The following is a 12,808-nucleotide window of genomic DNA, read 5'->3' on the forward strand; positions in this document are numbered from 1 at the left end:
TATTCACCAAATCTTCGAGTCATTGAAAAGTTCGAGTAGAATCAGTGTCCGTAAATCTAACATTGAAGATCACCAGTTCCTACAAATGAGTTACAGTTTCGAACATTCATCAATAATCTACGCAACTGGTAAGTCGTTTCATTTAAAATTCACGTCACATTGTATTACAAATCTTGAGAATGCATACACCCAGTTGGAAACAAACGGTAGTTGTAAGGAGGACATGTTGACCAGTATTATTCGTGGGTGGAGATGTCGATGATATGCGAAATATCTTGGATCGCGGGATGTAACACATTCCACGTATCCAATTTCAATTTTAAATCAATCAGAAATTATTGGGTCTATTCTTGAGGTGTTTGCAATACTCTTACAACTAACTCTGGCATTTCAACACTCGAATATATTTTGTAGTATTCATTCTTCATCAAACTAAGAGACAAATTCAACGTTATTATTAACAATCTTGGGTCAAAGAAATTGTTTAGAAGAAATGTATCTATCACAAAAATTGCCATGAAAGTCTACAAATATGTGTTATATGAAGGATCAGAATATTTATTAAAAACTCTTCAATCATCAATGAAATTGTTAGATCAGAAGAATAGAACAATATCAAAAGTATGCATTATAGATAAAAGAAACACTTCTACAGGATAGAAATAGAATAGAAAAGTTAACATTACTGGAACCTTCTTGTACAGTCTGGGTGTGTTACACCCACAACAATTTTAAATGTCAATAACCAGTTCTAGAGAATGAAACATTTAAAACAAATCATCCATTTTCAGTGGACACAAATGCTAGAAATAAGTCTTCCTAATTTTGAAGGGGGTATAATATTATGTTGGTAGTTTCTTTTGTAAATTCAATAGATAAAGTTGTATAAAAGCATGCAAACAGAGCAATTGTGTCGATGAAGGTATTTGATCTCAGTCATAATAGGTTTTCTACCCCATTTGTAGGAAATTAATTGCTCAGAGCCCCATAATCGAGATTGCAACGATTCGCTGGGACAATTCAGCATGTTTGGCCGACCGCAATAACGAAGTTAGCAATTTTCGACCGCGCTGGAGTCCACTAATGGCAGCCATTAATTATGGTTAACATGTTCGAAACAGCCTAGCCGTTTGTTTCAGCAGTCACATCGCGAACGAGCAACCCAAATTACGTTCTCCTGTGTCGCAACAGCGACTTTGTAACCGGAGAATGCGGCTCATTGATATTCCCGCGGTTATCGGGTCGAATTTTTCTGCGGTTCTACCTGCCCGTTACACTTTGCAAGACTTCTTTCTCTCTTTCGTGACGTCCAACAATTGCGTCAAGCAGTGCACACCTTTGTGTGCTGCTTGGACGCCTTTGATTTGCATTTCACCTTTCAAAGCCCCCTGCTGGTCCTCTTCATTTTGCATTTGTGCAAAATTGGGGAGCAGAATGTTTCAGGTAATGGTTTTGTTGGGTGATTAATATGATTATATACCACTCATCCTAGTCACTATTTCTGATACTCACTCATCGTACCCTTTCTGAGGGACACTGGCTCTTGACCATCGTACCTAACTCTACTTATCTTCAGGAATAGTGTATGAAAGCTTGCAATATTGAAGAATGGGCAAAAAGAGTCTAATACTTAGTTGATCTAATAGTTGTGTGAGTTTCTTAAGAAAATAAATGTCCCTACCTCTATCTATCTCCAAGAATAGTGTATAAAAGCTTGCAATATTGAAGAATGGGCAAGAAAGAGTCTAATACTTAGTTGATCTAATAGTTGTATGAGTTTCTTAAGAAAATAAATATCCCTACCTCTATTTATCTCCAGCAATAGTGTATAAAAGCTTACAATATTGAAGAATTCTCAGAGTCTAGTACTTAGTTGACGTAATAATTGTATGAGTTTCTTAAGAAAATGAAGTCTTAAGGATTCTGAAGGAACAGTGGGGTTTATGAAATGAACGTGACTTCTATTTCTGAGGATTAGGGCCAGGAGACACTTTTACTAGGAAATTATGTTACTGCATTTAACCTGGAACACGTAATTTTTCCTGATAGGACCAAATTCAACATGTTTAATTCTATTGCTAGCGTTATTATAATACCAATAATTCCCATAAAATATTAGTAGAAAAAGGAGACGAAATTTTTGTGATTGTTTCCTTTCGTTGAGTTTAAAATAGGGTTATGAATTTTTAATTTTGTTCGTTCTGGTTTAAACTAGTACTTAACAAAATTTCGTTTGTATTTTTGTTCTAGCTGATACTGCCGACCGTCAATCGCTTCTGTAAGGGAAACAGGGTTTAATACTTGCTTCTTTGTCAACTATTTTCTGAACAAACTACTAATTGTATTAATGTAAGAACATTTATAGATGTTATTAAATAGTATTGTAATTTCAATCGCGATTCTCAGTTTTCAAATCAGAAATTTCATGCGCATTTTTAAAACACCATAACTCCTGAACGGATTGGTCGATTTTAATGTTTGAAAAGGCAAACAACGCGTATTTTGGCGAAGAATATATAGAAATTGCAAAAATATTCGAAAAGTTGATCCTTGACACCGTAAAACGAGAAAAATCATATAAAAATAGTCTAATTTTCAAACAGCCATAACTCCTACAATAGTGAATATATTTCAATGAAACTTTTCCCTAAAGTAGAGCTCATGGGTAACTACAAGAAAGTATTAGACAACTTTACTGTAGGGCGTCAAATAAAATTACTAAAAATCAAAAACGAAGTTTTAAGCAAAATCGACGGGGGATAGGTGCTCAAATTTTTCGGTGAAAAAAAAAAATTTCAAATCGTTCTAAAAAAAATATATTTAATTATGGGGGTTAACTACAAGCATTTTTGGTCATTAGACATACCCCAAAAATCCTGCGCATTTTCGAGAAAAAAATTCACAAAGGTGCTCAAATTTTTCGACGAAATTAAAAAATTTCAAATCTTGCTAAAAAAATTATATTTAATTACGGGGGTCAATTACAAGCATTTTGGGTCATTAGACATACCCGCGAAATCCTACCCACTTTCGAGAAAAAAATTCGAGTAGATATTGAAATTTTTAGACGAAATTAAAAAATTTCAAATCATATTTAAAAAATTATACTTAATTACAGGGGGCAATTACAATCATTTTTGGTCATTAGACATACCGTCGAAATCCTACCCACTTTTGAGAAAAAAATTCACAAAGGTGGACAAATTTGTTGACAAAATTAAAAAGTTTCGAATCGTTTAAAAAAAAATATTTTTAGATGCAAGGGTTAATTACAGTAATTTTTGGTCATTAGACGTACCCTCGAAATCCTACGCATTTTCGAGAAAAAAAAAAATCTAATTCGAGACCAGAAATGGTTCCCTGAAATTTCATGCGAATCTTTAAAATGTCATAACTTCTCAACGGATTGAAGGATTTCCATTTTCAAAAAAGCAAACAACGCGTATTTTGATGGAAAATATATAGAAATTGCAAAAATATTCGAAAAGTTGATCCTTGACCCCGTAAAACGAGGAAAACCCCATAAAAATGGTCCAATTTTCAAACAGCCATAACTCCTACAATAGTGAATATATTTCAATGAAACTTTTCCCTAAAGTAGAGCTCATGGGTACCTACAAAAAAGTATTACACAACTTTTCTATAGGGCGTCACACAAAATTACTAAAAATCAAAAACTAGTTTTTAAGGAAAATCAATATGGCGTAGGTGCCTTAATTTTTCGATGAAAAAAAAATTTCAAATCATATTAAAAAAAATATATTTAGTTACAGGAGTCAATTGCAATCATTTTTGATCTTTACATATACCCCCGAAATCCCACGCATTTTCGAGAAAAAAATTCCTTACTGAAAATATAATTTTTGGCCAGAAATGTCACTCCAAAAATTGAAAACGTCATAACTTTTGAACGGATTGAACGATTTTAATATTTAAAAAAGCAATCGACGCATATTTTAGTGAAGAATATGGAGAAATTGCAAAAATATTCGAAAAGTTGATCCTTGACCCCGTAAATCGAGAAAAACCCCATAAAAATGGTCCAATTTTCAAACGGCCATAACTTCTATAATAATGAACATATTTCAATGAAACTTTTTTCTGAAGTAGAGTTCATAGGTACCTACAAAAAACTATTAAACAACTATTCCATACATCGTCAACTAAACTAACTAAAAAACCAATTTTTAAGAAAAATCGACCTTTCATGGGGAAAAAAAATTCAAATCATATTATTCCCAAGCATATTTCCAAGATGTGGAAATTAATCACCGTGAAAGTAAAATTCATTTCACAAGTAGGACGATAAACGGTACTCAAACGATGATTTCGTCGATCCACACTTATCGAAAATCCCATAAAATGTAAAATAGCAGACTGTAGCAAAGTGGTGGTTCGTTATCTCGGTAGTGTTCGAGGATCTATAATATTTTGAGAGTTCTCGAGTATAAATAATATAAAGGACGATCTGGTCGCAGTATTCATGGAACGTGTAATCATCCGTGGATCGAGTCTGTCATGGTCGATAAAGCGAAAGAATGTCGTCTAGTCCTTAAGGTATTGCTGAAACGTTATATCGTCAGCTAGCATTTCCCCTGCATCTTGGGACGTTTCTTCTAGCGAAAGCATCAGACGTATTTATGGAGGAAGATCGATGACTCTCTTCCGTCATCGGCATCCTCCGGAGCCTCGATCCGCGTGTAGGAAGGAACAAAGTGGGTGTTGAACTCCGTTAGAACCGCGTATTATACAAGAATCGAGAGCCTCCAGTGCTTCTTCAGAAAACGTTCGTTCTTTTCTCATCTCGTTAGCAATTTCGATGCTCGTTCTCCGACTCGTAAACAGAGCTTATGGTAGCCACTTTCAATTAACTTCCTTTTTGCTCTTCCGTAACATAGAGGATTGTAATCGATACATTTCGTTTTAATTGCTAAAAAATGCTTTCCTTTCGACGCTAGAAGCGAACCAATATTTTCGATATTAATAAATAGACTGGATCTTTATGCAAATTCGTAGAATTAATAAAATGGAGGCTTTGTAGAGATTTGTCTGAACCCCTGAATGATTGGTATCTTCAAGTATTTTTTATATTTTCGTATATTAAAATTTCTGTGGTCTGTAACTTTGTAACTTTGTTTCGTTGCACGTTTGCACACGTATTTTTTAATTAGGGGTTACAGTGTACTTAGAAGGGTTCACTAGTCTTTGAAAACGCCATCTTGAGTCTTTATGTTCAGACGTTTGCTTTTTTGTACACATAGAGGATTGTAATCGATACATTTCGTTTTAATTGATAAAAAATGCTTTCCTTTCGACGCTAGAAGCGAACCAATATTTTCGATATTAATAAATAGACTGGATCTTTATACAAATTCGTAGAATTAATAAAATGGGGGCTTTGCAGAGATTTGTTTGAACCCCTGAATGATTGCTATCTTCAAGTATTTTTTATATTTTCGTATATTAAAATTTCTGTGGTCTGTAACTTTGTAACTTCGTTTCGTTGCATGTTTGTTTGCATACGTATTTTTTAATTAGGGGTTACAGTGTACTTAGAAGGGTTCACTAGTCTTTGAAAACGCCATCTTGAGTCTTTATGTTCAGACGTTTGCTTTTTTGTACACATAGAGGATTGTAATCGATACATTTCGTTTTAATTGCTAAAAAATGCTTTCCTTTCGACGCTAGAAGCGAACCAATATTTTCGATATTAATAAATAGACTGGATCTTTATGCAGATTCGTAGAATTAATAAAATGGAGGCTTTGCAGAGATTTGTCTGAACCCCTGAATGATTGGTATCTTTAAGTATTTTTTATATTTTTGTATATTAAAATTTCTGTGTTCTGTAACTTTGTAACTTCGTTTCGTTGCATGTTTGCACACGTACTTTTTAATTATGGGTTACAGTGGGGTCACTAATCTTTTAAAAGGAATGACGCCATCTTGAGTCTTTGTGGTCAGGCGTTTTCATTGCTTTTTTGTACCCATTTTATTAAAATGTAGTTTGTAAAATGGATGGAATCCGAGGAAGAGACGTGCCATTTCCATAGAATCTTCGGCATTTCGTGAGAGAGGTAACAAGAGAGGCACGTTCATATTTACAAGATGAGATCAGACTGTTTTCCTGCCCGGCCAAGGCGATCTAGTCGTTCGTTTTACGATACGAGACAATGAGAAGCCACGAGGAGAGAAGAAAACGGGCGACGACCAGGAAAAACGTTCGAAATTCCTCGAAAGGAAACAATTTTTAAAGGCGCGGGACCTCCCTACGTCTTCCATCAACGAGCTTTTCCATCCCGTGATGTGTTTTCGATAAACAAACGTGGGCATCGTATGCTACGCGAAAGTAAAACGTTATTAAGGATACATAAGCTTCGATTTGAAAAAATCTACTCGATCGAATTGATGAAATTGTTAATTTAAGTAGATATATTATACAGTGTTTGAATAACTTTAGAAAAAATTATAATGGGGGATTCTAGAGGCCAAAATAAGACGAAAATAAAGAATAGCAATGTGTTGATGGAGGCTTCGTTAAAAAGTTATTGAAAAATTAAATTGAAAAATTTCAAATCGTTCTGGAAAAATTATTCTCGGTTGCGGGGGTCGATTATAATCATTTTTTGTGATTACATATATTATCGAAATGTTGCGCATTTACGAGGAAAAAATTCTTTACTGAAAATACAATGTCTGACCATGAATGACGATTCCCCTGAAATTCGACGAAATTAAAAAATTTCAAATCGTTCTAAAAAAAATATTTTTGGCTGTAGGGGTCAATTACAAGCATTTTTGGTCATTAGACCTACCCCTGAAATCCTACCCACTTTCGAGAAAAAAAAAATTTAATTTGAGGTCTGAAATGCTTCCCAGAAATTCCATATGAATCTTTAAAACACCATAACTTCTGAACGGATTGAAGGATTTTAATTTTCAAAAAGGCAAACAACGCGTATTTTAGTGTAGAATATGTAGAAATACTAACATTAATGAAAAAGTTGTTCTTTAACCCCGTAGAACGAGAAAAACCATATAAAAGTGGTCCAATTTTCAAACAGCCATAACTCCTATAATAGTCAATATATTTCAGTGAAACTTTTCCCTAAAGTAGAGCTCATGGGTACCTACAAAAAAGTATTACACAACTTTTCTGTAGGGTGTCAAATAAAATTACTAGAAATTAAAATCGAATTTTTAAGGAAAATCGATGGGGGGTAGGTGCTTAAATTTTTCGACAAAATTAAAAAATTTCAAATCGTTCTAAAAAAAATATATTTAATTATGGGGGTCAATTACAAGTATTTTTGGTCATTAGACATACCCCCGAAATCCTACCCACTTTTGAGAAAAAAATTCGAGAAGATGTGAAATTTTTAGATAAAATTAAAAAATTTCAAATCATGCTAGAAAAATTATATTTAATTACGAGGGCCAATTACAAGCATTTTTGGTCATTAGACATACCCCCAAAATCCTATGCATTTTCAAGTAAAAAATTCGAAAAGGTATGAAATTTTTCGGCGGAAAAAAAATTTTTCAAATTGTTCTAAAAAAATTATGTTCAGTTGCAGGAGTCGATTACAATCATTTTTGGTCATTACACATATCCCAAAAATCCTACGCATTTTCAAGTAAAAAATTCGAAAAGGTATGAAATTTTTCGACGAAAAAGAAAAATTTCAAATCGTTCTAAAAAAAATATATTTAATTATGGGGGTCAATTACAAGTATTTTTGGTCATTAGACATACCCCCAAAATCCTACGCATTTTCAAGAAAAAAATTCGAAAAGGTGCCCAAATTTTTCGACGAAAAAGAAAAATTTCAAATCGTTCTAAAAAAAATATATTTAATTATGGGGGTCAATTACAAGCATTTTTGGTCATTAGACATACCCCCGAAATCCTATGCATTTTAAAGAAAAAAATTCCAAAAGGTGCCTAAATTTTTCGACAAAATTAAAAAATTTCAAATCGTTCTAAAAAAAATATATTTAATTACGAGGGCCAATTACAAGCATTTTTGGTCATTAGACATACCCCCAAAATCCTACGCATTTTCAAGAAAAAAATTCGAGAAGGTGCCTAAATTTTTCGACAAAATTAAAAAATTTCGAATCATATTAAAAAAATTACACTTAATTACAGGGGACAATTACAATAATTTTTGGTCATTAGACATACCCCCAAAATCCTACCCCCTTTCTAGAAAAAAATTCGAAAAGGTATTGAAATTTTTAGACGAAATTAAAAAATTTCGAATCATATTAAAAAAATTACACTTAATTACAGGGGACAATTACAATAATTTTTGGTCATTAGACATACCCCCAAAATCCTACCCCCTTTCTAGAAAAAAATTCGAAAAGGTGTCTAAATTTTTCGACGAAAAAGAAAAATTTCAAATCGTTCTGGAAAAATTATCTTCAATTGCTATTCGTTATAGTGGTTGGATAATTACTATTATAAAATGATAATCAAGCAATATTACATTAAAATATGTATCTATCTTGCTGATTTCCAGTTACGAAACAAGTTCAGTTGTCCATAGAAAGAAACATATGTATCCACTGCAAATAACTGTACTCAGCTAGAAGAAAAATGCTCCTTGCACCTGTTGCAACTTTTACAACAAAGCAAATTATTTGTTCCTACCAGAATATACGAAGCTTTGATAAAATAACAAACGGGATATTCCGTTTTGATGTGCCACTCTGTATGAGATAATAGACGTACGATTATTAAGACAACAGTTGTCCATAGACTGCTGACACACATCCACATAAATAAGTATACTTGCACGTTACTTCCAAGGAAAACTTTCCCCTTTGCGCGATGTAACCTTGTACTAGCTCGTTAAAAGACATTTGTGCATATTTTACATACTTTATTTCACAACACGACTCGCTACACACGACATTCAAAAACTCTTTCAATCACGTTTCACTTAAAATCAATGTTTCCGTTGCTGCTTCCTTCAATTACATAATAAATATGCAATTTTTTCTGCCAAAATGTTCCCATCGTTTCAAACAAACCTACAGTAAAACTGTTGCAAAACCATAGCTTGGATTTATTGTTTTAAAATAAGATTTTAGTCAGAAATAAGTAGAATTCCTGCTGGAGCTTTTGAGATAGTTAGTTATGGTTAATAAAGATGATTCCAAGGGACATTTTACCAAGATCCTTTCTGTAATGGGAGTACAGGTACTCGTGCATGACCGTGCTCACTAAAATCAAACCGATCGAGAAAAAACCCATAAGCTTTTACTGTTTTTAGTCTGCTTGTAGAAAGGCTGTAACTGTTAACGGTGGATCGAGGTTACTCAGTGACCCGCGAAAAAGTGTGCAGCGATTCGCTATCCTGTTTGTATGATTCTAGAGCAAGCGGACTTCATTTGCCAGTAATTGCACCTGAATTAGTTTCTAAAGCCATCAGTAGCAAGATACAGCAATATTTCAGTTTCTTCGTCACTCTAGGAAACTAGAAACAACAGGATGGAATTTAATTGCAAACAAAACCAAAATTAAAGGCATTAACTAATGGAAAGAATCCATTTTATAAAAATTAAGCCACAAAAATATCATCTAGACTGCTTTTTGGTAAATTCTAATGATCATTTTCTACATTGCACATTCTACAATTAAACTTTTATGAAAGAATGTATTCTATCTGATTTCTGTTTCATAAAAAGGGAGTTAATCCATTCCATTTATGGAAAGAATCCATTTTATAAAAATTAAGCCACAAAAATATCATCTAGACTGCTTTTTAGTAAATTCTAATGATCATTTTCTACATTGCACATTCTACAATTAAATTTTTATGAAAGAAGGTATTCTATCTGATTTCTGTTTCATAAAAAGGGAGTTAATCCATTCCATTTATGGAAAGAATCCATTTTATAAAAATTAAGCCACAAAAATATCATCTAGACTGCTTTTTGGTAAATTCTAATGATCATTTTCTACATTGCACATTCTACAATTAAATTTTTAGGAAAGAATGTATTCTATCTGATTTCTGTTTCATAAAAAGGGAGTTAATCCATGCCATTTATGGAAAGAATCCATTTTATAAAAATTAAGCCACAAAAATATCATCTAGACTGCTTTTTGGTAAATTCTAATGATCATTTTCTACCTTGCACATTCTACAATTAAATTTTTATGAAAGAATGTATTCTATCTGATTTCTGTTTCATAAAAAGGGAGTTAATCCATTCCATTTATGGAAAGAATCCATTTTATAAAAATTAAGCCACAAAAATATCATCTAGACTGCTTTTTGGTAAATTCTAATGATCATTTTCTACATTGCACATTCTACAATTAAATTTTTAGGAAAGAATGTATTCTATCTGATTTCTGTTTCATAAAAAGGGAGTTTAAATACTGTTTTGGCTAATATAAATCACAAAAAGTATGTACCAGGTCTCAAATTACAAAACTTCTCAGTTTCAATGTTTTTTCCTTTCCTCTGGTCATTGAAAGTAGATTCTGTTGCAAGTTTTGAGCATAGTTTATCAGAATATATTGTTTGCTACGCCTCCAGGTTCATCTTTGATTGGATTAAGTATTGCAAAAGATGGATTTGCATTCTCACGTGCAATGTCCACTTGTGCCTACGTCCTCGCTGAACAAAGTGAATTTAATGCGTGTCGTAGGTATTTTCAGTGTAAAGAGAAGCGACGTTCTGCAAGAGGGCTTCCGCTGAGCATCCTGTTGCAACCAGATAGCCATTTGCAAAGCAAGATGCGTGGATCTTAGGAATAACACCTTGGTTACACCTGTTGCTCTGTGGGATACAATTAACTTGCTGGTTTTGTAATTGACCTGAAAACGTATCAGACTGTCCCAGAAAATATCAACTCATTATTTTTCAAACACTCATTTAAATACAATGAATTGATACCAGTTATTCCTAACCCTTTGCATCACATTTCATTTATGATAACACAAATTGAATTTAGAAAATATATGAATAAACTCATTATTTTTCAAACACTTATTTAAATACAATGAATTGTTATTCCTAACTCTTTGCATCACATTTCATTTATGATAACACACATTGAATTTAGAAAATATATGAATAAAGTGTTAACTTAATTTTTTTATTGTTAAACAAACAACGATAATAAAGAATTATCAGTTTCACGTTACACCATTTTATTATGTCTTATTTTTAAGTAAATATTACTTGGATTGTGAAGACTTTCTCATAGATTGAAAATAGTTTTGAATTATTTGGTTCTTAAATAAATCAGAAAAATTGCCTCTCAAATGCAGAGCACCTTTAAACAAGTTTTAACGGTGTTTTCGTTAAAGAAAAATAGTAATTTTGATAAAATATACAGTTTTCTAAATGAAGAATTAATTTAGAAAACGATTAATTTATGCTACTCTCATTTTCAGAGGCTCGATCATTATGCATGTACCTTTTTAATCTGGGATCTTCTAATTACGAGTTTCAGTATTTCTCGATGTTTTAAAAGAAACAGCGTTTCCTTATATGAAACATGCTTGCATGCAGATGCTAGTACTTTCAAATTTATGAAAGGATATAATTATATATAATAAACACATTTCTAATTTTATTAGATTTCAAAGAAACTTGTTCTATCTGATTATTACAGATCCTTTATTTTGTTTTGCAATCATTAGAACGAAGAACAGGGAAATACAAATTTTATTTGGTCTTTAAAGAACCAGCAAATAATAATCCATACACAATTTACTAATAACAACTTTTTACACACTTTAAATACGTAGATTTATTGAATAAGTATTTTATTTATTTGGGTAGCCCTCAATTCTTCACTTTTTTTCTAGTGCCATAAAATATCTTTATACAATGTGGTAGAATTGAAAAGAAGGACAAAGTACTAATAATTAATTATAATACAATATATGTAATTTATTATAAGTTTAATTAATTATTCTTGTAGGAATTACATACAAGTATACATAAAAATTTTAATGGGAGATTCTGGAGGCCAAAATAAGACGAAAATCAAGAATACCAATTTGTCGATAGAGGCTTCCTTGAAAAGTTATTAACAATTAAAATCAAACATTTCAAATCGTTCTGGAAAAAATATTGTTAGCTGTGGGGGTCAATTGCAATCATTTTTGATGAATAGACATACCCCCGAAATCCTGAGCATTTTCGAGAAAAAAATTCGAGAAGGTATTGAAATTTTTAGACGAAATTAAAACTTTTCGAATCATATTAAAAAAATTACAGTTAATTACAGGGGGCAATTACAATCATTTTTGGTTATTAGACATACCCCCGAAATCCTGAGCATTTTCGAGAAAAAAATTCGAGAAGGTATTGAAATTTTTAGACGAAATTAAAACTTTTCGAATCATATTAAAAAAATTACAGTTAATTACAGGGGGCAATTACAATCATTTTTGGTTATTATGCGTACCCCTGAAATCCTAGCCACTTTCTAGAAAAAAATTCGAGAAGGTATTGAAATTTTTAGACGAAATTAAAACTTTTCGAATCATATTAAAAAAATTACAGTTAATTACAGGGGGCAATTACAATCATTTTTGGTTATTAGACATACCCCCGAAATCCTGAGCATTTTCGAGAAAAAAATTCGAAAAGGTATTGAAATTTTTAGACGAAATTAAAACTTTTCGAATCATATTAAAAAAATTACAGTTAATTACAGGGGGCAATTACAATCATTTTTGGTTATTATGCGTACCCCTGAAATCCTACCCCCTTTCAAGAAAAAAATTCGAGTAGGTTTTGAAATTTTTCGACAAAATTAAAAAATTACA

At 32.2% G+C, this 12,808-nt stretch overlaps 2 protein-coding genes across 5 annotated transcripts in view; one reads left to right on the forward strand and one right to left on the reverse strand.

The window, feature by feature from the left end:
• LOC143348962 (uncharacterized) overlaps positions 1 to 12,808 on the reverse strand; it is a 438,943-nt gene that overhangs the window by 244,941 nt on the left and 181,194 nt on the right. The window lies entirely within an intron of this gene.
• The window catches only part of LOC143348954 (cytosolic endo-beta-N-acetylglucosaminidase-like), a 56,400-nt gene that overhangs the window by 5,031 nt on the left and 38,561 nt on the right, over positions 1 to 12,808 (forward strand). The window contains exon 8 of one of the 4 annotated variants that reach the window (XM_076779739.1): positions 2,251 to 2,413. The exons of the other annotated variants lie outside the window; for them this stretch is intronic. Within the exon in view, the coding sequence (XP_076635854.1) occupies positions 2,251 to 2,282 (32 nt within the window). The 3' untranslated portion in view covers positions 2,283 to 2,413. Of the gene's footprint in view, positions 1 to 2,250; positions 2,414 to 12,808 lie in introns of those variants that run through there. 4 annotated transcript variants of the gene reach the window in all.

This window comes from Colletes latitarsis, chromosome 12 (genome assembly GCF_051014445.1).
Source record: "Colletes latitarsis isolate SP2378_abdomen chromosome 12, iyColLati1, whole genome shotgun sequence".
Classification (NCBI taxonomy): Eukaryota; Metazoa; Arthropoda; class Insecta; order Hymenoptera; family Colletidae; genus Colletes; species Colletes latitarsis.